Below are 23,585 nucleotides of genomic sequence, written 5' to 3'. Positions count from 1 at the left end.
ACTTCTAACGAAGCCTCAATCACACTACCTGAGGTATCCTTCAGGCTCAACACAATAGCAAATGTCTACTCGCCCTTGCCCACGCCTCTAGCCAATTACATGGTAAACGACATCTTGGTCGGTTCGGTGTGCCCTCGTTTGATCGGCACTACACACTGCCCCCTTGGGTCCAAGATACATATACAGTCATTGTGCGGCACGAGCATGGCCTAAATTTTGTCTAAAAATCTGATCCCATAACTGCCTCATAGTCGTCCATCGGAATCACCTCTATATCTTCAATCCCATGACATTGTCTTAGTTGCACATCTATCCCATTAGCAATTCCCTTAGTGCACACCCTTTTAGAGTTTACGATCTTAACCCAACCTCCGACACTGTCAGCCTTGATGCCTAACATAGCGACACCTTGTTCAGACACAAATAGGTCGGAAACACCCATGTCTACTAAAGCCTCGACATGTTGACTAGCCATAACCAAATCTGCATACATGAGCCACTTGGCTCAGTTGCCAATCTTATTCACTACTCTCAGTAGCATTAAACCCAACTTAACTGCCTCAACTGGTTATTGTTCCTCCTTCGAGGCAATTGCCACCAACTTTGAGCGCTTAGGGCAATCCTTGACCTAGTGCGGGCTGTCACACAGGAAGCAACTCTTAGCCTTGTCCTCCTTGTTTTCATAATGTTTTCCCTTCCATGTAGACTTGTCTTTCCACCATTGTTGTGGCTTGCCATCACCACTGTCTTTGTCCCTGGGTTGCTTGTCCTTGTCTGCCCAGCCCTTGCCTTTATCCCGCTGCTTGGCTGGTGCAACCTTGTCCTTGTTCGAGCGGGAGTAATCAACCAAACTCTCAGCCACTACCATAGCCCAAGTGAGGTCCTACACCCCATCTCTACAGTTCCTGCTTGGCCCATGGCTTCAAGCAGTCCATGAAGGTAAAAAGAGCCTTTTTTTTTCCCTAGACCACCCACTTGTAAAGCCAGCTCACTGAACTTTTTGACATATTCCGGGATTTCCCCACGTTGTACCAACCTACGCAACTTACCCCTAGCCTCATCCGTGGCATATTTCGTAAACCTAGCAATTTTAGATACAACATGTTACTATGACACGAGAAGACACGGGGTTAAACAGGTTTGGGTTGAATCTTAATGTGTTTCATGTTTAATATGGTCTAACACGTTTAAAACACGAAAATTTTCATATCTTAACGTGTCAAACACGAATAACACGTTTAAAACACATTTATACACGTTTAATTAATCATGTTATTGTGTTTAAACGTATAAACATATTTAATCGTGTTATCGTGTTTAAACATATATACATGACACGTTTATCAACTTGTTAAAAATTAATATCAAAGACTATTTTAGCCTTACTTAAATAATTTTAAACAATTATTTTAATAAGATTTTTAAATTTTGTAAAGATAATAATGTAATTATGCCATGCCCAAACCTTAATTTTAAATTTTGTTTTGTTATATTTGATGTTATTGTTATTTTTTTTGTTATAATTGTTTTTACAATTATTTATTTTAAATTTAAATAATAAAATTATATTTAATTGTAAATATTTTTATGTAATCTTGTTAAACGTGTTAATTGTGTTATTAATCGTGTCGTGTCATATATTGACATGTGTAACAAAAATGTTAATCGTATCATGTCGTGTTACGCGGTTATTAAATGTATATGTGTACATGTTTCAGATTTAAGACAAATAGTATTCATGTCGTGTTCATGTTTAACTTTAACGTGTTTCGTGTCTAATCGTGTCTGACACGTTTAAGATACAAAAACACGAATTGCCAGCTCTAATATTCCGGGTAGAACTGTTTTCGTAACTCACTATGGAAATTGGCCCATGTGAGAACCGGCGCTTTCTTAAGCTATCATCACACCACCTCCTCCATCAAAGCAGTGTTGTATCTCGCAAATACATAGATGTCGCGATGATCTGGTGGTCATCAGTAGCAATACCAGTGGCCTTGAAGAACTGCTCCAACCCCCAGAGAAAGTTATCAATTTCCTTGGCATCCCTCCGATCGCAGAAATCTCTCGACTTAAGCACTTCAAGCCTCACCTCTAGTTGTGTGGCAGCCCCCTAGCCACCCTCGGTTCTTGTCGTGCAGACTTCTGCACTCAATTCCTCCATTTCACGCCTCAAGATATCCAACACGTTCTCAAGCTGAGCGTTTCTCTCTGTCATAGTCTCAAGGGTCTCCCTCACCACTTCTTGGACCTCCCCTTTGAGCTCCTCATCCTGAGCATTGAGCTCATCCATGTGCTCCTCCTACACATCAAGGCGAACTAGCATCTCGCCTACTGTCGCTTCCACCCTGGACAACTTAGCGTCGAGAGCAGAAATAAAGTCTTGGGAGGTAGACTTACCCCTCCGACCGGCACGAGTTTCCCTTCCCTCGAGCACTGGGTCTAGCAAGCTTGACCCACTAGTAGTCATTTTTTTCACCTCAGATCACCTTCTAGAAAGCTTGCAAACTATGGCTTGCAATCTGATCGCAATTAACCCAACAACTAACTGTCTAGCAACTGATTGCAACTGCTTTGATACCACCTATCACGTGGTGGTTCTTTAGACCACCCAACAGTGTTGTCTTAGATTCATCCCTTAACTCGGTTCCGAAACTCAAGTCAACCTAAGATATGCCTACTAGCTAATCTTCAAGGTCACTAGGATCAATAAGCACACAATATGCAATATGCAATGCAAGCACACCTACTTTAACACTAGGCTCCAGCCCAACAAGCACTCAACACACACACACACAACAGCACAAGGCTTCTGGTCAGCAGGCTCACAACACACCCACACAACAGCACAAGGTTTTGGTCAGCAAGCAAGCGCACACACACACAACAGCACTAAGCCTTAGGCCATCAAACAAGCATGCAGCAGAAGATTGAAGAAAAGAAAGGAGAAAAGAGAACTAGAGAGTATTTGAGAGTGAAAAACTTGTATTCATTAAGTCATTAGCTGTATAAATAATTAACAAGAGCTATTTATAATCAAAATTTCCCCCAAGATTCATAATGACTGGACAAGACAATTTTAGGCGAAACATTTCAAATTCAGGTAGTTCAAGCCATTACAGGGGCTACAGTGGTGAGCTGGTCTGATTTCTAGGCAGTCTAGCTCGTCTGGGCTGCCCATAGGTAATCTGCTTGAGCACTGTGCAAGCTGGCTCACCCAGGGGCCAGTGTTACGCACTCCTGCTATGCAGCTTGCATCTGTTTCGCGCTACCAAGCGAGGGTTCTCTCCCAACAATACTTCCTCATATGCCGACACTCCAAAACACCCTAAGACCTCCTCTAATGCGTTGAACTGCAATCTATGACACATCCACATGCTTGGACCTTTGAACCACTTGGAAAATGTCAACCGAAATTGCATTTGACCAAGCAACTGTTTGCCAACATTGGGAAGGTCAAGGTCTAAAGCCAAAATCCCCCTACTCCCCTAGACTTCTCAATGTAAAACATTCCAAAAAATCTTTTTCAGATTAACGCTACCTTAATTTTTAACCCAACTTATATAACGTGAAACTGATTTGTAAAACACAGCTTCCAACACATTATTCATTTGTCAGTTGTTCCAACATATAAAACAAAAATAAAAACTAAAAGTAGCCAAGAAAAAGGAAAAACTAGCGATGTTGCACAGATTGCGCATCCTCTTTATCAGCCTCCTCGCCCTTTTGCAAAGTGGCTGAAGTGTTTGAAGCAGAGTTTTCTGCTGTTACAGCACCACTGTCACCATCCTGGTTCTTAAGGAGAGCTGAGAATGATAATGGATTGTACGTGGAGCTTGCCTTTTGAAGGCCACGTATTGCTTTCATTGCTGCCAGAGTACTACGATATATATCCAAGGTTCCCTCTCCCAGAGTTGATGAAGCATCCAGCGAATGATTTGCAGTGTTATTTGATGGTGAATTCGGTTCTCCTTGTGTGGTAGATTCAATGACTTCTGCTTCCAGTGGAAAGAGAAGCTCAAGATTTGCCTCACACTCATGGACTAGCCTTGTAAGAGATTCTGTCGTGAAGAAAGGCTGGCGAAGGACAAGTTGGGTGAACTGTAGTCGCAACAGTCCCCCTGTTCGTTTATCATACTTCTTTAAAATTTTAACAAGCCCTATTAAGCAGAAATGTAGAAATGGTTTAGAAACTGACAGATCCATATAGTAGAAAGAAATTGATGATGTAACCACTATACCTGCAAAATTGAGGGAACTGTAATTTTTGAGAAGCACCATCTCCCCATGAATTATGACAAGATCCTTGCGAATATCCATCATTTCTTCACTAAATTCACTCTCCGATGTAATAACTCCACCCTTTCCACTGCTCTCCTTAATTTGTTCAATTCTCTCCTTCAGCTCCTGTTATACAGTTATAGTTGAACTAAAAAATTACAAAATAAAACATTAATGAGCATCCGCATAACTCTACACTGAACAGTCCATGCCTCCAATGAAGGGGATTATTATACTCGGCATCTAAAAGGCATACAGAACAATGCTTATACAAATTCATATTCTCAAGCACCAGAACCTAAACCAAAAGAACTCAATAAACTACTTAGAAACAATTACAGAAGATCACTGATTTTTATATACTAGATCACAGACTTCAAACCCTTGTTTTGGTGCGATAAATGACAACTACAACATAGAAGGAAAAACCACATTCTGATTAAAAGAAAATTAAAACAGATCTAAACGATTTACTGGCGATTTACACTTCAGGAATAAGAAGACCATGATGAGGGTGGGGATGAAAGAAGTGCTTATTGAGTTAAAATCGGTTCGATAAGCAGGTAGAGCCACCTTAAATAACAAAAGATGAACTTGAGGTCAAGGCATATCAAGCACAATGACCAATTCAGGTTTCTTTAATGACTTGAGTAGATTTCAGAGGACTAAATCACTTTAGAATCATTGTGAGAGACGATGTTACCTATGTAAACTGCTCATGAAACACAATATTAAACTGTTATAAGAGTAACAACATTTTAAGACATCTGTATAATGATGAGATACCAATAATATTCCTGTCCTATCAGCTTAACAGAAGGTGAATACTCAAATTATAGATAGGTTACAAAAACTTATGTCAGAACTCAGATGCAAGCAACATCATTTAGTTATAAACTCCCAGAGATATCTGATTCACACTATCCAGCACTGATTCCTGATGCCATATTACTTGAAAATTTTAAAGCTCGCATTAAGTTTCATCATTCATGAACAATTTCTTTATAAATTGCATGCCAAAATAGGAACTTTTGAGCACAAATTCAAAAGACAAGTATATCACAGAGGAACCAAGGGCATTGAAACATTGTCTTGGAAGTTATAACTCTCATATCCTCACTATTTTACCTATACCAACAATCAGGGTTTCTCAACTCTCATTGACACTTCAAACTTGCTTCCACTACCGTAGTATTGCACTTCCTAAATTTTCAGAAACTTAACAATCTATAAAGCAAAAAAAAAAAAAACTTAACTGCTGCAAGTTTACTTAATTTTCGCTTCATGTCATCTAGAGGCAAAATTTAACTTCATTCTCATAATAATCCAAAAAAAAAAAGCCCAAAAGAAAAACTCCCCATTGAATGGAAAAATTAAGAAAACCCCAATAACTCATTTCCTCATTCGCAATACGAAATGTCACGGCTACCCAAAAAAGGTGAAGATAAAAGAGAGAGTAAAAAGGGAAGAACCTGAAAGCGAATAACGAAATCTTCTTCTTTATCAACATAAAAATCATTGAACTTTTCAAGCTCTTCATTCAGAATTCTCACAAACCAATCTTGCAAATCAACCGGAGGCTGTTGATGATCATGATCAACGGTCGTAACAGCAGTGTTGGTGGTGTCAGCAAATACGGGTCGTTGATCATGTGGGAGATGAGGATCAAGGGTCGGGGTTTGAGGAAGGTTTTTAAGGAGTTTCTTCAAGGGTTTGTAGCATAGGAACTTGTCCCTCCACTCGGGTAGAGTCTCCTCTAGATGGGCCTTGAACTCTTTGCCGAATTTCATTGAAAACTGGATTTTTTTTTTTTTTTTTGGGTTTGTTTGGACAATCACGATGAAGATATTCTTTGGGTTTTAGTATGCTTGGTTTCAAGTGAAGTAGAGGGGTGAGAAAATGAGAAAGGGGAGGGAATCTTGAAGGGTAAGCAGGAATTTGGAATCTCATAATGGAAAATGGATAAAGATGACGATAAATAAATAAAAATAGTAAATACTTACTAAATTGGCTTCTAATTCTAAATATCAAGTCGTCTTTTTCTTTGCATTTTTGCCAATTTTTTTATTACAAAGAAAAAAGGGAAACCTTTAGGATTTTAAGTTTTCTTTTGAGCTTGTTTGTTTGTTTGTTTGTTAAAAGTTCAAGACAAATGTCAGGCATCAAGCACCAACACACTCTTTTTTTTTTTCTCTTTAATTTCTTTCATTTTCNATATTTAATGGTTAGAAATGTTGGAGAGAGAATGGGACGATTTAGAGCTAAAAAGTTCAAGACAAATGTCAGGCATCAAGCACCAACACACTCTTTTTTTTTTTCTCTTTAATTTCTTTCATTTACCATTATTATTATTATTATTATAATTATTATTTGCAGGCCAAACATGATTAACAAAAGTTTTCTTAAAAAATAAATTGTTGTTCTTTTCCTTGGTTTTTTTTATTATCTCTATAAAAAATGAGCGGGTGTCACTTTCTTGATTACCTTGGGTCCTTTGCTAAGAACATTTTCTTGAATTTTACCACTTGGTTTGACTTGAATAACTTAGTTGGAATTTGACTCAACCAATTCATTTTGCAAAGCCAGACAGTTGGAGCAACACCAATACCATGAACTGAAATTCCTCCTTGAGCTTGCTTTTTCTTTTTCAGTTTTGATTACTTCATCAAAATCCGCATCGCATTGAGAACAAGCATTAAATAAAATTGCAAATTATTCAAGAGATCATTACTTCATTCAAGCAATGAGCTGCCCAATTGAAACACAACAGAAAACTTTGGAGATCAATGCCAATTGAAACACCAAAATAACTTGACCAGACCACAAGGTTTGTAACTAAGAGTCGGAAAATTTATATATAAGGGCAGGGAATGCACGCCTTTATATGGTTTCCAGGGCCTGGAGTATATCAGCCTTCAAATCTTCGAAGTCTTCAACTCCAAAGCTAAATCGGACCAAGTTATCCTCGATTCCATACTTACGCCTCTCAGCTTGAGTAAGATCCCTGTTTCATAACGCACAAAATGATTACTGCAGTTTCAGAACCATCCCCCAAACAACAACATACTGTCACTGCTAACCATGATAATAATTTGGATCTACCCATTTTTTTACTACTATAACAGTAGCAAAGCTTATAGTGCATTAGATATATAGGGTCAATTATGTTCTTATTGCTTTATATGTCATGCATCTTTCTCTAAATCCCCTACTGTTACTGCATTTTTCTCTCCTCGATCTCAATCTATCAACAAGCACCCCATGCATTTGACTCATTAATTGATGCATGATCCCTTGCTTAAAAGAGTAAATACAGAGCTCAAATCCCCTTCCCCCAAATCCAAACAATAAAAACTCAGTCCAAAGGTTGAGCTGTTGCCTAGACAGATAAACGCAAGCAGTGCGGAACACAAGTATAGAGAAATAATGCCATACCAATAGGACATTATAGCTGGCTGATCCACAATGCTTTCACATCCACCAAAGGATGGGGCAATGTATGGTATCTTCAATGCATCAACAAACTTGATGGTGGTCATCAAATCTCCATCCACCTGAATGATTTAGAAGATGTTAATTTTGAGCAATTTTTGCATGAATTACACCAAATGGAACAACACAGATTAAAGATGAATTTCCAGTTACAAGGTTAAAGTAGTTAAATAATACCAACCTCAAAACTGACCACACCACCAAAGCCGGTCATTTGCAGCTTGGCAATTTCATGTTCAGGATGACTTGGCAAGCCCGGATAATAGACGCGTTTCACCTACCATTGACATTTAATACGCCAAAAGATTACGAAAATAAGGCCAAAGTTAGAAAAAGTAAGAAATGATAAATCAAATGAATTCTGAATGGTTTCAAAATATGACGACATCAAAAGCTTGATGAAGGTCACTCGACCAGTAATCCCATGCAAATACAACATATGATACCAACAATCGAGGAAATATTCCCAGCGGGAACCAGATGCACTATCAGATTCTTTGAAAATAAACCAGATTCCTCTCCAGGAAGTTCAAGACATGCATAGGGATGACACCAAATGTTGGGAACAACCAAATAATGGAAAGAATTGTTCATTGAGACACTAAAATCCAACAGCACCCAACTTAACTCACATGCACACTTTAAATTGATTTCAGTATTCCCATCCCTTTTTTATTTAGTTTACCATGTTCCGGTTCTTAAATTGAGTTGCATTAAATGAAACATACATAAACAAGAATAGAATAAGGGAATGTCAGTTGTACCCTAGGATGAGCCTCTAAAACTTTGGCCATCTTCAATGCTGTTGAATTCTGTTGCTGTACACGAAGATGCAGTGTCTTCATGCCTCTGATGATCAGGTACGCAGCATTCTGTTAAACATAGAAACAACATATTACTTTGTGAACCATGCAACTTACAATGGAGAAAAATTAGGGCGCAAATCTTCAGAAAAGTAAGGTGGAAGTCATTAAAACATCATTCTTGAAACAAAAAAACACATTCTTCTTAGACAAGAAGTTCAACTAATACCACCTAACGATATAGTCCTCTTAACTGATTAGAATTACCAAATAAATCTACTCAAGGCAGACAAACAAATACATACAGTTTGAGATGAAATACACCATGAAACTGCTTAATCAAGATTCAGGACAACTAACCGGGTTGAGAGTACCGCCCAAAATATGATGCAAAGTACGAATTTCAGTAATCAACTTCTCAGAACCACTAACACAACCAGCCAGAACCTGTAGCAAGAAGAATTACCCTAGTTTATTGCTTGAATTAATGATAATGCACACATGAAAGGAGAACTTATTTCAAACTGACTAGACTAACAAGAGCAAGTGCTTACATCATTGTGGCCCCCAATGAATTTTGTTGCAGAGTGCAAAACAAGATCAGCACCAAGGGCCAGCACCTTCTGGTTAAGAGGTGTAGCAAAGGTACCATCAATGCAGACAAGTACTCCTTTGCTGTGACACAGCTTTGAAACTTTTTCTATGTCAACACATCTGAGGAACGGATTTGTTGGAGACTCAGTAAAGAAAAGAGAAACCTGTATGGAATCATAATGCACTTTCAACTCAGGATGAACTGTCATTTCCAAAATAAACATAAAAAAATAAATCTAGCAGAACAATGGAACCACTTTCTACGCTACTGACTTTATTCTTGTTCAGTGCAGCCTCCAAGCCATCCACATCTGCAGGGTCAATAACAGTAGCCTGCACATTGGATGACAACCAAAACTCAATTAGAAAATAACACCAAATTTTCAAGATATTGCAACACGTATAACACTAGAAATATAAACATTTAAGCAAGGCAAGCATTGGAACTTGCTACAAGCAGCATTCGATTATTATCGCAACTGCACTTCCCATTTATAACAAAAGGAAACCCAATAAATAATGGGGACAGGTGTAAACTTTTGCTCTAAAAACTATCTTACTGTAGGTGCACCAATATTATTGTTAGAAATTATTTAGGGTGATCAAATCACCTAGGTAATCTTATCATTATGGTGATTAGATCACCATAGAAAATTATACAAAACCCTACCAAAAGATTAACAATAATAAATTTGAAGCCATACTGAGATTCCCATTTTAGGCAGAATTGTCTCGATGAATATCCTAGTCTTCCGGTAGCAATCTGTTGTTGTCACAATATGCCCACCAGCAGGAACCAATGTCATCAGCATGACTGTGCTAACGCACATTCCAGATGCCACAATTAGGGTCGATTCAGCACCCTCAAGTGCACTGAAACAAAGAAAGATCAGCTTAAAAATGTTTCAACAACAAAGATTCGAGACACAAGCAAAAGCCATTTAATTTAACAAAAAAGACTATTAAAAATGAGAAAAAAAGAGAGACAACCGGACCTTATCTTCTCTTCTGCAACCACTGTCGTCGGATTTCCATACCGTCCATATTCAAAACTTTTATGGCGTTTCTCCTATGACAAGATCACACAAATGTTAATGCAATATAATCTCCAGGTCAACCATCAAATGCTTTTAAGACATTTCATTACTTCATCACTCCTTATAAGAATAATAAAAATAAGACATCTTTCAGATTGTATTTTGGCAAACACTAACAAGGTGATATTTCATGCACCAAAAAAAAAAAAAGGTGACATTTCATCTTTGACTCTGACTATGGCGATTTAACATATAATGAACCAAGATATTTATTTCAATAGAAACCTTGAGAAGTAAACCATTAAATCAATGCAAACATTAACTATGAAGACAACCGATTCATTAAGGCTCTTATTATTATTATACCTTGAAGTCAATAAGCTCCTGAGTTTTCTTAAAGAAGTAAGCAGAAGTATTAACCACTGGAGTAGTAATTGCATCAGTAACTATACCCCGACCTAATCTTTCACCTGCAGGAAAAAAAAAAAAAGATAGCGCAAAATCCATTAAGTTTTTAATTATTAAACAAATAATAAGAAAAGGCTTCATAATCTTATTTTCCATGTAAATGTAAGGATTAATGACAGAAAATAACGTATTTTTAGGAAATTATAATTAAATCATTACTAATTAATCATCAAATCTGGATAAAACGAATCTTAAATTATATCCACATATTACTGTAATTTTTAAATTATTAATTATCTCCTAAACATAAATCCATAAAAACCACAAATATCGCTATCCTTTCCTTTCCTTCAAAATAGAAACTTTTTAAAAGAAAACATAAATAAATAAAATAATTCGATGGAATTAAAAATTAAAATTAATTAGTTTATTTACCAGCATGAACCGCGATGCTCCCATCGGAGCTCAAAAAGGATGTCGTTGAATTATCTGAACCCCCAATCTGTACACTACCGTTGTCATTACAACCTTGTACAACCGCCACGTCATCAGAAACGTGGACGGTGGCGGCTGTGGCTGCCTGAGCAGCAGCCGCCGCTGAGGAAGGGGAACCTGAGGCGGGACTGTTCGACCACGAAGCCGCGACTATTTGCGCAACACCGATGTTGCTACAGTTGCGGCGAGCCTTGATGCTGAGCTGGCGAACGAAGTTTGGCGGGAAACGAAAGATCAGAGACGACAAACCCCCGCCGCCGATTCCTCCAGTACAAAATGATGCCGCCGTTACCCGTCGGCTGGGCCGAACCCGAGGCTTGTCGCCGATCGGTGCACCGGAGAAATCGGGATCGGAACGGCACTCGAATGAAGAATAAGCATTAAAAACCCAAGGAGGACACGAACAGGAGGATACGGCCATTTTTAACGCAAAAACGACACCTTTTCAGCTCTCTCCTCTCTCTCTCTCTCTTTTTCTGGGCCTTCTCTGAAATGCGAAGAGGCTCCCGTGTCCGCCTTCGCTGGCCTCTAACTGAATAAATACGCGAATTCGATTGTCGTTTTGTGGAATTTTTAAGTTGTTGGAGCGGTGATCTTTTTAACTAGGGTTAGGTTTCTGTGGAGTTCAGTTTTGCTTACGTGGCAGATATAGACTGGTTGGAAATTTTTTGCTTGGGTGGAGCGAGGCGTGTTTTCCTTGTCCTTTTCATTTCCTTTTTTGGAGTATATCCCCACCCTACCCCGGAGTTTTTGGGCGTTTGAGATAGAAAGACTCGAAAGTTGAAAGTTGCTCCGTGTTTTCTACAATTAGATAGATAGGATTTCAAATTATGCCGGACTACAAAGGATGCTCTCCTAAATCAAAAAGATATATGTTATCTCATAATCATGTACATCTATGAAATTAGTGTTGATGAGGGATCTTTATAAGATTAGGATGAAAGATTAGTTTAATAAAATGTATAATAAATTAAAGACATAATATTTAAAAAAGTTTTTAAATTATTCATAAAATTTTAAATAAATTATTATTTTTTATTATATTTAATTAAATTTTCATATTTTTACTTTGAATCAAATAAGTCTCTACTAACTATCTTTAGTTAAAACATATGTTATTTTGTACATTGATATATCATAATAGATGATGATATGATATGCTAATGTGACATGATAACGAAATTATATGATATTTTTACTCTTAACCTAAATACCATATTAGCGTCATGTGGATATAAAAATTATAAGTGGTGTTTAGACTAATGATAATTGATTAATCGTTAATTATAAGAGTCTATTTGACTTAAATTAAAAATATAAAAATTTAATTAAAATAAAAGACGAAGAATTTATTTAAATTTTTTCACATAATTTAAAATTTTTTTCAATAATTTAAAATTTTTTAAAGTATTATACCTAAGGTAAAATATTTGATTAACTCATTGAACTTAGCATTCATTTTTTTAAGTATATATGTGTTAAAGCTTAGGTGATGGTCCTAAAGAGTATCATTTGTTTGTTAAAAGTGTTGTAATTTTACGAATGAAATTTGTGTATGATATTTATATAAATAAATTGTTTCCATAGAATAAAAAGAATATATAATTTAATAATTGTGAAACAAAATTTGGTAACAAATATGGAAATACACATTAGGATGGGAAATGGATTGTGACATTGTCGGTTATTGCTTATCAGCCCACACAATGTTTCGTAAATGGAACGAAGGAGGGAAGAAGAAGAAATGAGTGTTTCTTTTCTTTTCCGTCTTTTGGTAAGAGGAAACCAAGAGGAAGAAAGGAAAATGGACAAACTTGTATTTTTTTTCCTTCGCAAATCTAATCTTTTCAAATTGAGATGAAATTTTATTTTTACTTAAGTTACTCATTTTATTTAATGTAAAATATCTTTATTTTCTTAATTTTAGTGACAATTTTATATAAATTTATTAATTTTTAAAATATACAACCCCTACTAAAAGAATATATTTAGCGAGATATATAAATTCAAGTGTTAATAAATTATTAATATTTTTATTAATTTAATAACGTGATAATATTGAAAAAAAATTATTTTTATTAATTTTAAAATTATTATACTATATAAATTATAATTTTTTTTATTTAAAAAAATTTTATCCCCTGCCTCTTCGAGCGATCAGGGTGCCATATTCGGCTCTTGCCGGAGAATGCCAAATCCGACTTCCGCTAGATCTGCCTTCCCCTATGCTCCGTAAGAGAGAATGGGTCTGGTAGGGGGGGGGAGGGGCGGGGGGGGTTGTGGGAGGTGCGGTTTCCTAGGTGCGAGATCCACACTGACTCCTCCAGGGAGTGTTAGGGTGGGGGGCTGTACCTCCCTTGGGGAACGCATGGTGGCCAGCCTAGACCACCGTCTACTAGCTTGAAAAAAAAAAAAGAAAATAGTGAGAAAGAAGTAGAAAGAGTAAGTATTTTTATATTTCACACTTGCCCATTAACATTGTTTATGTATTTAGAATAAATTATTTATTTAAAAAATTAATAAATTCAGATAAAAATTATAATTAAAAATAAAAAAATACTGATATTTTACTCTTCTATTATAATCTTACTTTTTTTTTCATCTTTTATATCAAATATGAAGAACTAAAATTAACTTTCTTTCTGCATCCATTTTTTCTCTTTTTTTTTGAAAAGTAAACAAACATGTTAATGTTAATAATTGCTTGTAAGTTGGTCCAAATATTAAATTGTAGGTTGACTTCAATGTCTGAAATTCAATAAAACAATTAATAGGAATAATTGAGTTATAATTAAGATTTCTAAGGCAATAAAAAGTTATAAGGTGATATGCTGTAGCTATTCTATTCGTGGGTTGAATTGCCACGTAGGCTAGCTCCCAAGTTTAGGTTTAAACTTTTAAGAAAATTTGAGCCGATCCAATTTGTGAAATATTATTTTATCATATTAACTATAGGACTTTTTATGAAAAATAATAATAAAAAGGTATTATTTTAATATTATTATAAATCGGTTCAAGCTCGACATAAATCTGATCGAAACCAGTTGAAGTCAGCAACGAAGACCTGTACGCTGAGCCATCAACAAAATCCTAAAAACATTATTAATTAGTACTCAATATTTAATTATAGATTAGAAATAAATTGAATTGCTTCTCAAAAAAAAAAGAAATAAATTGAATTGCTCATTTCATTAAAAAAATAAAAGTAAAATAGAAATAGTTGATATTTGATTCTCAAGTTGTGAAAAAGGAATATTCGGTATTTAGGAAATATGACTGGACAATGTTATGGGGCAAAGTGTAGTCCATATATATACTTCATAAAATTGGTACCATTAATATCACAAGTCATTTTCTTGGCTTTACTCTGTTGGGGTGGTGGCGGGTTCAAAGGATATTGCCAAATTGGGTCCCAAGTACATTTAATTTAATGCTAATACTTTGAGCCCGTCCTTCCAGATTTTAAGTTCTTTTGGGTTAATTAGTCATATAATTTAATTTAATAGATTAATTTTCAATTTATCTATTAAAAATCATTATTAATTATATATATATATCATCATTTGTACGAATCAAATTCACGAAAGACCACCTACTTACGAATTGAACTAACCAGGTCAATAGTCTTAAACATGTATGGACTTGAATTAAGAGTTGAACAAAAATCTCTTCATAGGTTTAGTCAATATATGCCTCCCCTTCATAATGGTTGTCACATACCCAAAAGGAAATCTCATACACTAATAAGAAAATGACTTGTTACCTAATATAGTTGAATATCAATGTAAAGATAACAAAGTTGTGGGTATAGCCGACTCATAACCGCGCTTGTGCACCAAACGTCTTTGGTTCTGTCCTATCAAAACCTTGTTCCTTTTCTTTGGTTTTGACATTTGATTCAAAGCCTAAAAAAAGGCTGAGTTAATCAAGACCGACAAAAGTTATTGGGTTTATGGGACGAGGAGAGCTTTAGTTTCTATTGTGTTAATCAAGACCTAATGGATCTCTATGCTTATCAAAAAATAATTCAATTTAATATAATTATTTCTTGTTCAACAACAGAACTAAGCAAGACAGGAGATAATATTTTCTAATTCCCTCACTCTAGATTCTAGAAATTAAAAAAAAAAAAAAAACCAAGTGGTTAAGCAGTATAGTATAATCTGTTTAAAATAAACAAATAAGTTAACATGTAAATTTTTTTAAACACAAATGCTTCCAGGTGGAGAAGCAAAGTTTTGCTTTTGTCTATACATAAAAGTCAAAATTTCAATTCTTTTAATTCTTGTAATATTATAAATTATTGGTATAATATTTTACAAAAATTTTAATTTATTTAAAAATATGTAAATAAGTCTTTATTCTTTTATTATGTTCAATCAAGCTCTTATATTTTTATTTTGAGTTATAATTAAGAGTTAATTAACTGTTATTAGTCAAATCATTATTTTTTAATGTTTATGTTACGTGATATTAACGTATTATATTGACATATCATAGTGAATAGTGATGTGATATACTATTGTGACATGATGATATAATTATATAATAGTTTTCATCTATCACGTTAATGTCACATAAACACAAAAATGATAAGTTATATTTTGACTACTGATAGTTAGTCAACCGTTAATTATAAAATTTTATTTGATTCAAATAAAAATACATAGACTTGGTTATATTTAATAATTTTTTTTAAATAATTTAAAAACTTTTTAAAACATTATATCTAAATTATTCTTTACTCAATAACGTTTGTATTTGACTAATGACATTTCACAATGTCTAGAACTCAATATTTGTGTTTAAACTTTTAGCTTCTCCTAAAAAAAAAATTATATTGCATTAAAAAAGAAGAGGCGAAAACATAAACAAAATAAAAATATTGAACTAAAAACTACATATATTCAAAGAGAAAGGTGGATGCTGAGTGGATTATCATTGGCAACAACTGTTAATGGGCAACAAGACAAGCTAGTCATTTGAGTTGTACCCTAACAAAACAACAGAGAGTAACAAAAAGGAAAAAGAAAAGAAGATTTGACGGGGCAGAGAAGATCATAAGTTACAATTTTTTCTTCTTGAGTTTCATCATCCATGACCCTCACTCTCAATTATCCCCCAGTAACTTGATTCCTTTTGTGTTACATAACTCATTGTCAAAGTTGCACTTGAAGCTACAATTTATTTCTAGATTTCATTGCAACTTGCAAAACTATATATCTTTCTCTCTCTTTGTAAGAAAGAAAAATAGATCATTAACAAGTTTGCAATTAAATATTTGAATTTTGCTACCGTTTGCACATAAGACAAACTCTATTAGTCAAATGGATAACATGGTAAAAAAAATTTAATATGCACACGATTCTAACTTCTATTGGTTACTTATTGTCACGTCACTTGTTTGATTAACTAAATTGGTAAAGTGTGCTATTAGCTAATGGGACGAAAGATAGAAAATTTAATTGCGAATTTATTTATTTGAACAGCTAAACTGATAAATTCATTGTAGTTCAGATACCAAATGCGTAATTAATTTAAAATTATAATATAATTAATTCATACAAAATTTCGAACCTCAAAATTAACAATTCACAAAATTATAATTTTTTTTAAAAAAACTATTAGTACCCACTATTCCTATTCTCATACCCACACTTAGTTCTCCTTGTTCAATCAGATTGAAGTACAAGAAAGGAAAACTACATTAGACTAATTATTTACTCAAATTAAATACGATTTGGCATCCGAGTATTTGGTTCATTGATTGGTATATTATCCCCCTACCTATAGAACATGGTTCGAAATCTCCATTCTCTAATTATAAAAAAAAAAAAACTAAATACGATTTAGATAAAACAGTTCAGTCTAATTAATTTATTGGGTCAATTGGTCCAAAATGTTTGATGTAATTGATTTTTTGATCAGTTCTCAGTTTTAAAATTTTTGGATCAAATCAATAAAAAACCAAATTAATTTTTTATATATATTAATATATATAATATTATACTATATATTATTTTTTAATTTATATAAAATATAATATATATTTAATATTTCACTTCATTTCTATTTTTTCAATTATTATTTCTTTATTTCTTTTAATTCTTTTTTGTTTATACATTTTAGAGATGTCGAAGATTAGGATTATGGATTCCATTTCCGTTGTTGACCATTAATAAGTGAAGAGGTTAGAAATACAATCTTTACAATTCAATTGAGGTAAATATTAAGTTTTATGACTTTTTACATAAATTTTCATTTTTAGTCTTCTTTTACTTTGTTATTAAAAAAATTATACTAATTATATTTTTTATTTTTCTTTCAATTGTTAGATATAGCCTATGTGAGTGAATGTCAAAAGCCAAGTCAAGGAGGGGATTCAAATTGATAATTTGTGATGGTTAAGGATCTTCTGTTATATAGTTTTATTTTATGGATGTTAACTTTATTATTTTTGATTTTTTGTTATGTTAAATTTTAATTGTTAATTTAATAGTTTATGCAAAAAAATATAATTATGTGAGTAAAGGGTCTAAGCCTAGCTGGGGAATTAGGTTATCACAAAATAGAGCTCCAAGTTGATAGCAAGTTAGTGGTGCAAGCCATAATTTCCCCCATGAGTCATCTATGTTTAGATTCAGATTTGATTGAAGCTATCTAGCATCTACTCCAGCGTCAATGGGAAGTCAAAACACAACACATATTTAGAAAATAAAACACTTTCGTTGACTTTTTAGTAAACAAAGGCTTCTCCATAAAGGAGGATTACGGAATTTTATGATGTGCCACTCATAGACACTAAATCTTTTCTTATGAAGGATATATTGAGAATTAGTTTTTTTTGTTTAATTAGTATTTAATAAAGCTTTTTTTTTAATAAAAAAAAGAACAAATGTTATATTTTTTAATGTTTAGATTATTTGTTTATTTTATAATAATAAATGAAGTTTATAAATTTTAATATTATAATTTAGAAAAAAAATAAAATTTTAATCTATTAATCTAAAATCTAACTGATCGAACTAATTAGATATTTAATTAATTTAATCTTCTTTTATATTTGATCAATTTTTTAAAAATATTTAATCAATTTAATCTTTAAATATGGTAGATCAAGCTACCCATTTGCTTACTCCTAATTGAAGTAATTACAAGATTTTGTTTACGAACCATATGTAATCCAAACGAATTGACCAATCACACGGAAACGTGTAAGTCCTTTTTTGTGTGTGTTGGGAAGCTCAAACAAGCACGTTGTTTAGGCGGCCGCCGAGGCGACAACTTTGACTAAATTGATGTCTTTATAGGAATCTTAACGCATGGCAATAACCCTTTTTTCTACTTGTTTATGACCTTTTTGTTGACTAATTTCCAAGATAGTGAACTGTAAAGCACTAGTTTCCATTCGAGGAGGGGGGGAAGTAGAAAATGAAAAGAAAGGAAAAAACATGATTTCCTCCCTAATCCATCAACGCAAAATTGTCACTATAATAACTGATTTTACTAATTTAGGCACATTTACAACTTCCTTTCCAGAAATTTTAATTTGGACACTTTTTTATTATTTTATTTTTCTTTTTTTCTTTTTCTTAGTTTTTTTACACATATGAGAAAGTATTTTTTTTTTAAAAAAAAATCAAGTTTTAGACATTAATCTTTTGAAAAAGTAATAACAATAATAATTTCCTTAAACCTGGGTTAATTTTATCCTTAAAGGTGTAAATGAATCAAGATTGGTACTATATCGATTGGCTCGACTTAACTCGATAACAATCTTGATTAGTTGAAGTCCGTAATGTGTTGGTTATGCATTTCTTTTTTGGTCAAATTCTTAATTAAGTTCCTGCTTTGTATAAAAATATTGAATTCAATCCATCTGCTATCTTTAATACAAATTGCTTCCATATACTTTCAATAGTTAACACCATTAACATGCTTTCATTAAATATATTGTCGTGGCATTGACCCCTTTAATTAATGCTGACTTAAAGTTGATCGTTTTAGATTAATATTCATTGATGTTGATTAAAAATACTTTTTATTTATTAAAAAATTTTAGGTATAATATTAAAAAAAAGTTCTCAATTATAAAAAAAAATAATTTAACTCTTATTCTTTTATTACGTTTAATAAAATATGAATCAATAATTTTAAGATGTGTGACTGCACAAAAAGAAAAAGGTAAATCAATAACTAAAAAATCTAGTTAGTAACATCTTTAATCACGTCATCTGTTACGTAATAATGTTTTTTTAAAAATGATACATTAACATGTCATATCATCAACATGTGACATTAAACTTGATAATTGTAATTTTGACAAACAAAGTTAATCAACAATTGGTGATAAAGACTTAATTCACCACAATAAAAAATATTACGACTTAATTGAACACAATGAAAGTATAAGGGTTGTATTGAATTTTTTATATAATTTAAGAGCATTTTTGGGTATTATGCCAAAATTCAAAAATTAAAGACAAATAATATTTATTTTTAAGAAACCACCAAAGGATAAAAAAATCAAATTAGTATTTTATTATAATTTTTTAAAAAATAAAAAAAATATTTTTTGAAAACAGATTTGAAAATTAAGAAAATTAAAAATAAAATTTAATTTAATAAAAAAATTAAGACATTTAAAATATAAAAGTGAATTTTTTTTGTTAAAAAAACTCAATCTCTCTTTTTTTTTTTATGTTTTTCTCCCTCTAAGGTCAAATCTAGTTGGTCAATGTTATATCTATATTAGACGACTAAAGAAGAAAAATATGATCTTATTAATAATTTTAAATTGATTCTTATTTTGAAATAACAAAAATTATGATAAAAATTGCTCAAATAAATTCCATCTTGAATTTTTCAAATTCAAAATCCCTTAAACAATTTCTTTCAAACTCAAAAAAATTTAAAATTTTAGAATAATTAATAAAATTCAATTAATGTATTTATTGTTATGAAAAAAAAACTTAAAAGAACAAATAAAGATAACTAAAAGAATAATTAAAAAGAAAAAATAAAGTATTTAGGGGGAGAAAAGAGATCTTATTGAAGTGTGTGTTTACAAATGAACTGAGATGGTCTATTTATAGGCAAATAACCCCCTTATCTTGATAGAATTTACAAGATGAAAATAACACTTAAAGATTAGATGGATTAAATCCTAATCCAATCTAATTTACATCAAATCTAGATATAGATAAAATAAATGGATATTCACAAAATATTCATAACACTCCCCCTTGAATATCCATTGTATTAAGAATATGACTCGTTAAAACCTTATAAGGAAAAAAAACTCATGAAAAAAAAATCAAGTGAAGGAAAAAGAGTACATAATTCTTTTCAAGAATACGCTTATGAAATACTGCCTCATTAAAAACCTTATCAAGAAAAACCCAGTGGGAAAAACCTTGATGAAGGAAAAGAGTATAGTGCGTATTTTACTCCCCTTGACAACTATATTATTTAAGATCTTTAAAACGGTACATCCCAATCTTTTATGCCAACTTTTCAAATGTTGCAGTAGGAAGGGTTTTAGTAAACAAATCTGCTAGATTGTCACTTGAACGAATTTGTTGAACACTTATATCATCCTTTTCTTGGAAGTCATGAGTGAAAAAAAATTTTGATGAAAAATATTTGGTTCGATCGCCTTTAATATATCATTCTTTTAACTGTGCTATGCAAGCAGTATTATCCTCGTATAATGTTGTTGGAATTTCTTTCTTAGTTGACAAACCACACATTTCTCGAATATGTTGAGTTACAGATCTTAACCAGACACATTCACGACTTGCCTCATGAATTGCTAAAATTTCTGTATGGTTATAAGAAGTAGCAACTATAGTTTGCTTTACAGAACGCCATGATAGAGCCGTACCTCTATACGTGAATAAGTAACCTGTCTGGGATCGAGCTTTATGTGGATCTAATAAATATCATGCATTTGCATAACCAATTAAATCTGATTTTAATGCATTTGAATAATGTAAGCCCATATCCATTGTTCCTGAAAGATATCAAAGTATATGTTTAATTCCATTCCAATGTTTTCGAGTTGGAGAAGAACTATATCTGACTAATAAATTCACAGTAAATGAAATATCATGTCGTGTATTGCTAGCAAAATACATTAGTGCTCCAATTGAACTAAGATATGGTACGTCAGGACCAAGATGTTCTTCATTATCCTCACGAGGTCGGAAAGAGTCTTTTTTCACATCTAATGATCTTACAACCATTGGTGAACTCAATGGATGTGCTTTGTTTATATAAAATCATTTTAGCACTTTCACTATATAATTAGATTGATGGACAAAAATTTCATTTGTTAAGTGTTCAATCTGAAGACCTAAATAAAACTTTGTTTTTTCAAGGTCTTTCATCTCAAATTCTTTCTTTAAATAATTCATGGCTTTTGATAACTTTACAAAAGTTTTAATAATGTTTAGATCATCAACATAAAAAGCAATTATCACAAATTCAGATCCAAATCTTTTTATAAAAACACAAAGGCATATAAGATCATTTTTATAGCCTTCTTTCGACAAATATTCACTAAGGCGATTATACCACATGCGTCTGGATTGTTTTAATCCGTATAAAGATTTATTTACTTTTATTGAATAAATCCCTTGGGATTTCAAATTTTGTGCTTCAGGCAACTTAAATCCTTCAAGAATTTTCATATAGATATCATTATCAAGTGAGCCGTATAAATAGACTATAACTACATCCACCAAACGTATTTCAAGCTTTTCATGTATTGCCAAACTAATTAAATATCTAAATGTAATTGCATCCACTACAAGAGAATATGTCTTTTTATAATCAATACCAGGCTTTTGGGTAAAACCTTGTGTGACAAGCCATGCTTTGGCGTACAAATACCCATTTATATCCCACTAGTTTTATGCCATTTGGCGTACGAACTACAAATCCAAAAACTTCACGTTTTGCAAGTGAATTTAATTCCACTTTGATTACGTCTTTCCACATTGGCCAATCATTTCTATATCTACATTCTTCAACAGATGTAGGTTCAAGATCCTCATTTTCTTTCATAATATTGAGCACTACATTGTATGCAAAAATATCATCGACGTTTATTTCATTTTGGTTCCATATTTTTCTCGTCATGACATAATTTATTGAGATCTCTTCATTTTCACTAATTTCAGGTACCTGAATTTCTTTTGAAATTATGTTAAGGGTCTCTTCTAGAGTTTTTGTTTCCTCTTCTTGACCATTTTGAATATTTGCTCATTTTCTTTTTCAAGGATTTTTATCTTTCGAACCGATTGGTCTTCTACGCTTCTGGCGTGTCTTAGACTCATTAGCAACAACAAATTGTCCTACATCAATTTTGATTAGAGTATTTATAGCTGGTATATGAGATTCAATTACTCTTTGTAAGTTAGTAAATGCGTTTGGCAACTGATTTGCTATATTTTGCAAATGAATTATCTTTTGAACTTCTTGTTCACATTGATTTGTTCAAGGATCAAAACTAGATAATGATAATGTATTCCAAGATATTTCCTTTTCCATTTGCTTATTTTCTCTCCCTAATGTTGAAAAAATTGTTTCATCAAAATGACAATCAGCAAACCTTGCAGTGAATAAATCTCCTATTGAGGGTTCTAGATATTTAATTATAAATGGAGATTCATATCCAACTTATATTCCTAACCTCTTTTGAGGACCCATCTTTGTACGTTGTGGTGGAGCCATTGGAACATATACTGGACATCCAAAAATTCTTAGATGAGAAATATTTGATTCCTAACTATAAACCAATTGTATAGGGGGGAATTTATGATAACTTGTTGGCTTGATGAGTACAAGTGCTGTTGCATGCAAAATGGCATGTCCCCAAGCAGAAATTGGGAGTTTGGATTTCATAAGTAATGGCCTTGCAATCAGTTTAAGGCGTTTGATAAACGATTCTGCTAGATCATTTTGTGTATGAACATGACTAACAGATTGTTCAACATTTATTCTAATAGACATGCAATATTCATTAAAATCTTGAAATGTAAATTCACCAGCATTGTCAAGACGAATTGTTTTGATTGCATAATCAGAAAAATGTGCTCGCGAATGAATTATTTGTGCAAGTAATCTTGCAAATGCCAAATTGCGAGTTGATAACAAGCACACATGTGACCATTTTGTTGATGCATTGATTAAAACCATAAAATATCTTAATGGTCGACATGATGGATGTATGGGTCCACATATATCACCCTAAATACGTTCCAAAAACATAGGGGATTCAATCCCAACTTTAGCTGGTTATGGTTTTATAATTAATTTACCTTGAGAGCATGTAGCACATGACAATTCATTAGATTGAAAAATTTTCTGGTTTTTCAATGGATGACCACATGAATTTTCAATAATTTTTCGCATCATTATTGATTTGGAATGGCCTAACCGGTCATGTAAAACATTAAAATTATCAGTA

At 32.9% G+C, this 23,585-nt stretch overlaps 2 protein-coding genes across 2 annotated transcripts; both read right to left on the bottom strand.

The window, feature by feature from the left end:
- LOC18601562 (SPX domain-containing protein 4) lies at positions 3,504-6,311 on the bottom strand. The gene is made up of 3 exons (XM_018120380.1): positions 5,754-6,311; positions 4,242-4,407; positions 3,504-4,160 (listed from the first exon to the last, which is right to left on the bottom strand). The coding sequence occupies exons 1-3, from the start codon at positions 6,069-6,071 to the stop codon at positions 3,676-3,678; spliced, it is 969 nt and encodes a 322-aa protein (XP_017975869.1). The 5' UTR covers positions 6,072-6,311; the 3' UTR covers positions 3,504-3,675.
- LOC18601561 (cystathionine gamma-synthase 1, chloroplastic) lies at positions 6,892-11,636 on the bottom strand. The gene is made up of 11 exons (XM_007032541.2): positions 11,051-11,636; positions 10,574-10,677; positions 10,166-10,239; positions 9,875-10,043; positions 9,444-9,503; positions 9,131-9,334; positions 8,937-9,023; positions 8,538-8,645; positions 7,955-8,050; positions 7,717-7,835; positions 6,892-7,285 (listed from the first exon to the last, which is right to left on the bottom strand). Exons 1-11 carry the CDS (start codon positions 11,529-11,531, stop codon positions 7,162-7,164), a joined length of 1,626 nt encoding a protein of 541 aa, XP_007032603.2. The 5' UTR covers positions 11,532-11,636; the 3' UTR covers positions 6,892-7,161.

The sequence above is a fragment of the Theobroma cacao genome, chromosome 4 (genome assembly GCF_000208745.1).
Source record: "Theobroma cacao cultivar B97-61/B2 chromosome 4, Criollo_cocoa_genome_V2, whole genome shotgun sequence".
Taxonomy (NCBI): Eukaryota; Viridiplantae; Streptophyta; class Magnoliopsida; order Malvales; family Malvaceae; genus Theobroma; species Theobroma cacao.
Note: the sequence above shows the minus strand (reverse complement) of the source record. Positions and strands in the feature narration are given on the sequence as shown.

Coding starts and splice junctions, on each gene's coding strand:
- LOC18601562 (XM_018120380.1), bottom strand. CDS start 6,071: ATGAAATTCGGCAAAGAGTTCAAGGCCCATCTAGAGGAGACTCTACCC. Junction 4,408..5,753: donor ATTTCGTTATTCGCTTTCAG/GTTCTTCCCTTT, acceptor ACTGTATAACAG/GAGCTGAAGGAGAGAATTGA. Junction 4,161..4,241: donor CAGTTCCCTCAATTTTGCAG/GTATAGTGGTTA, acceptor TCTGCTTAATAG/GGCTTGTTAAAATTTTAAAG.
- LOC18601561 (XM_007032541.2), bottom strand. CDS start 11,531: ATGGCCGTATCCTCCTGTTCGTGTCCTCCTTGGGTTTTTAATGCTTAT. Junction 8,646..8,936: donor TGGGCGGTACTCTCAACCCG/GTTAGTTGTCCT, acceptor TATGTTTAACAG/AATGCTGCGTACCTGATCAT. Junction 7,836..7,954: donor GTGGTGTGGTCAGTTTTGAG/GTTGGTATTATT, acceptor TAAATCATTCAG/GTGGATGGAGATTTGATGAC.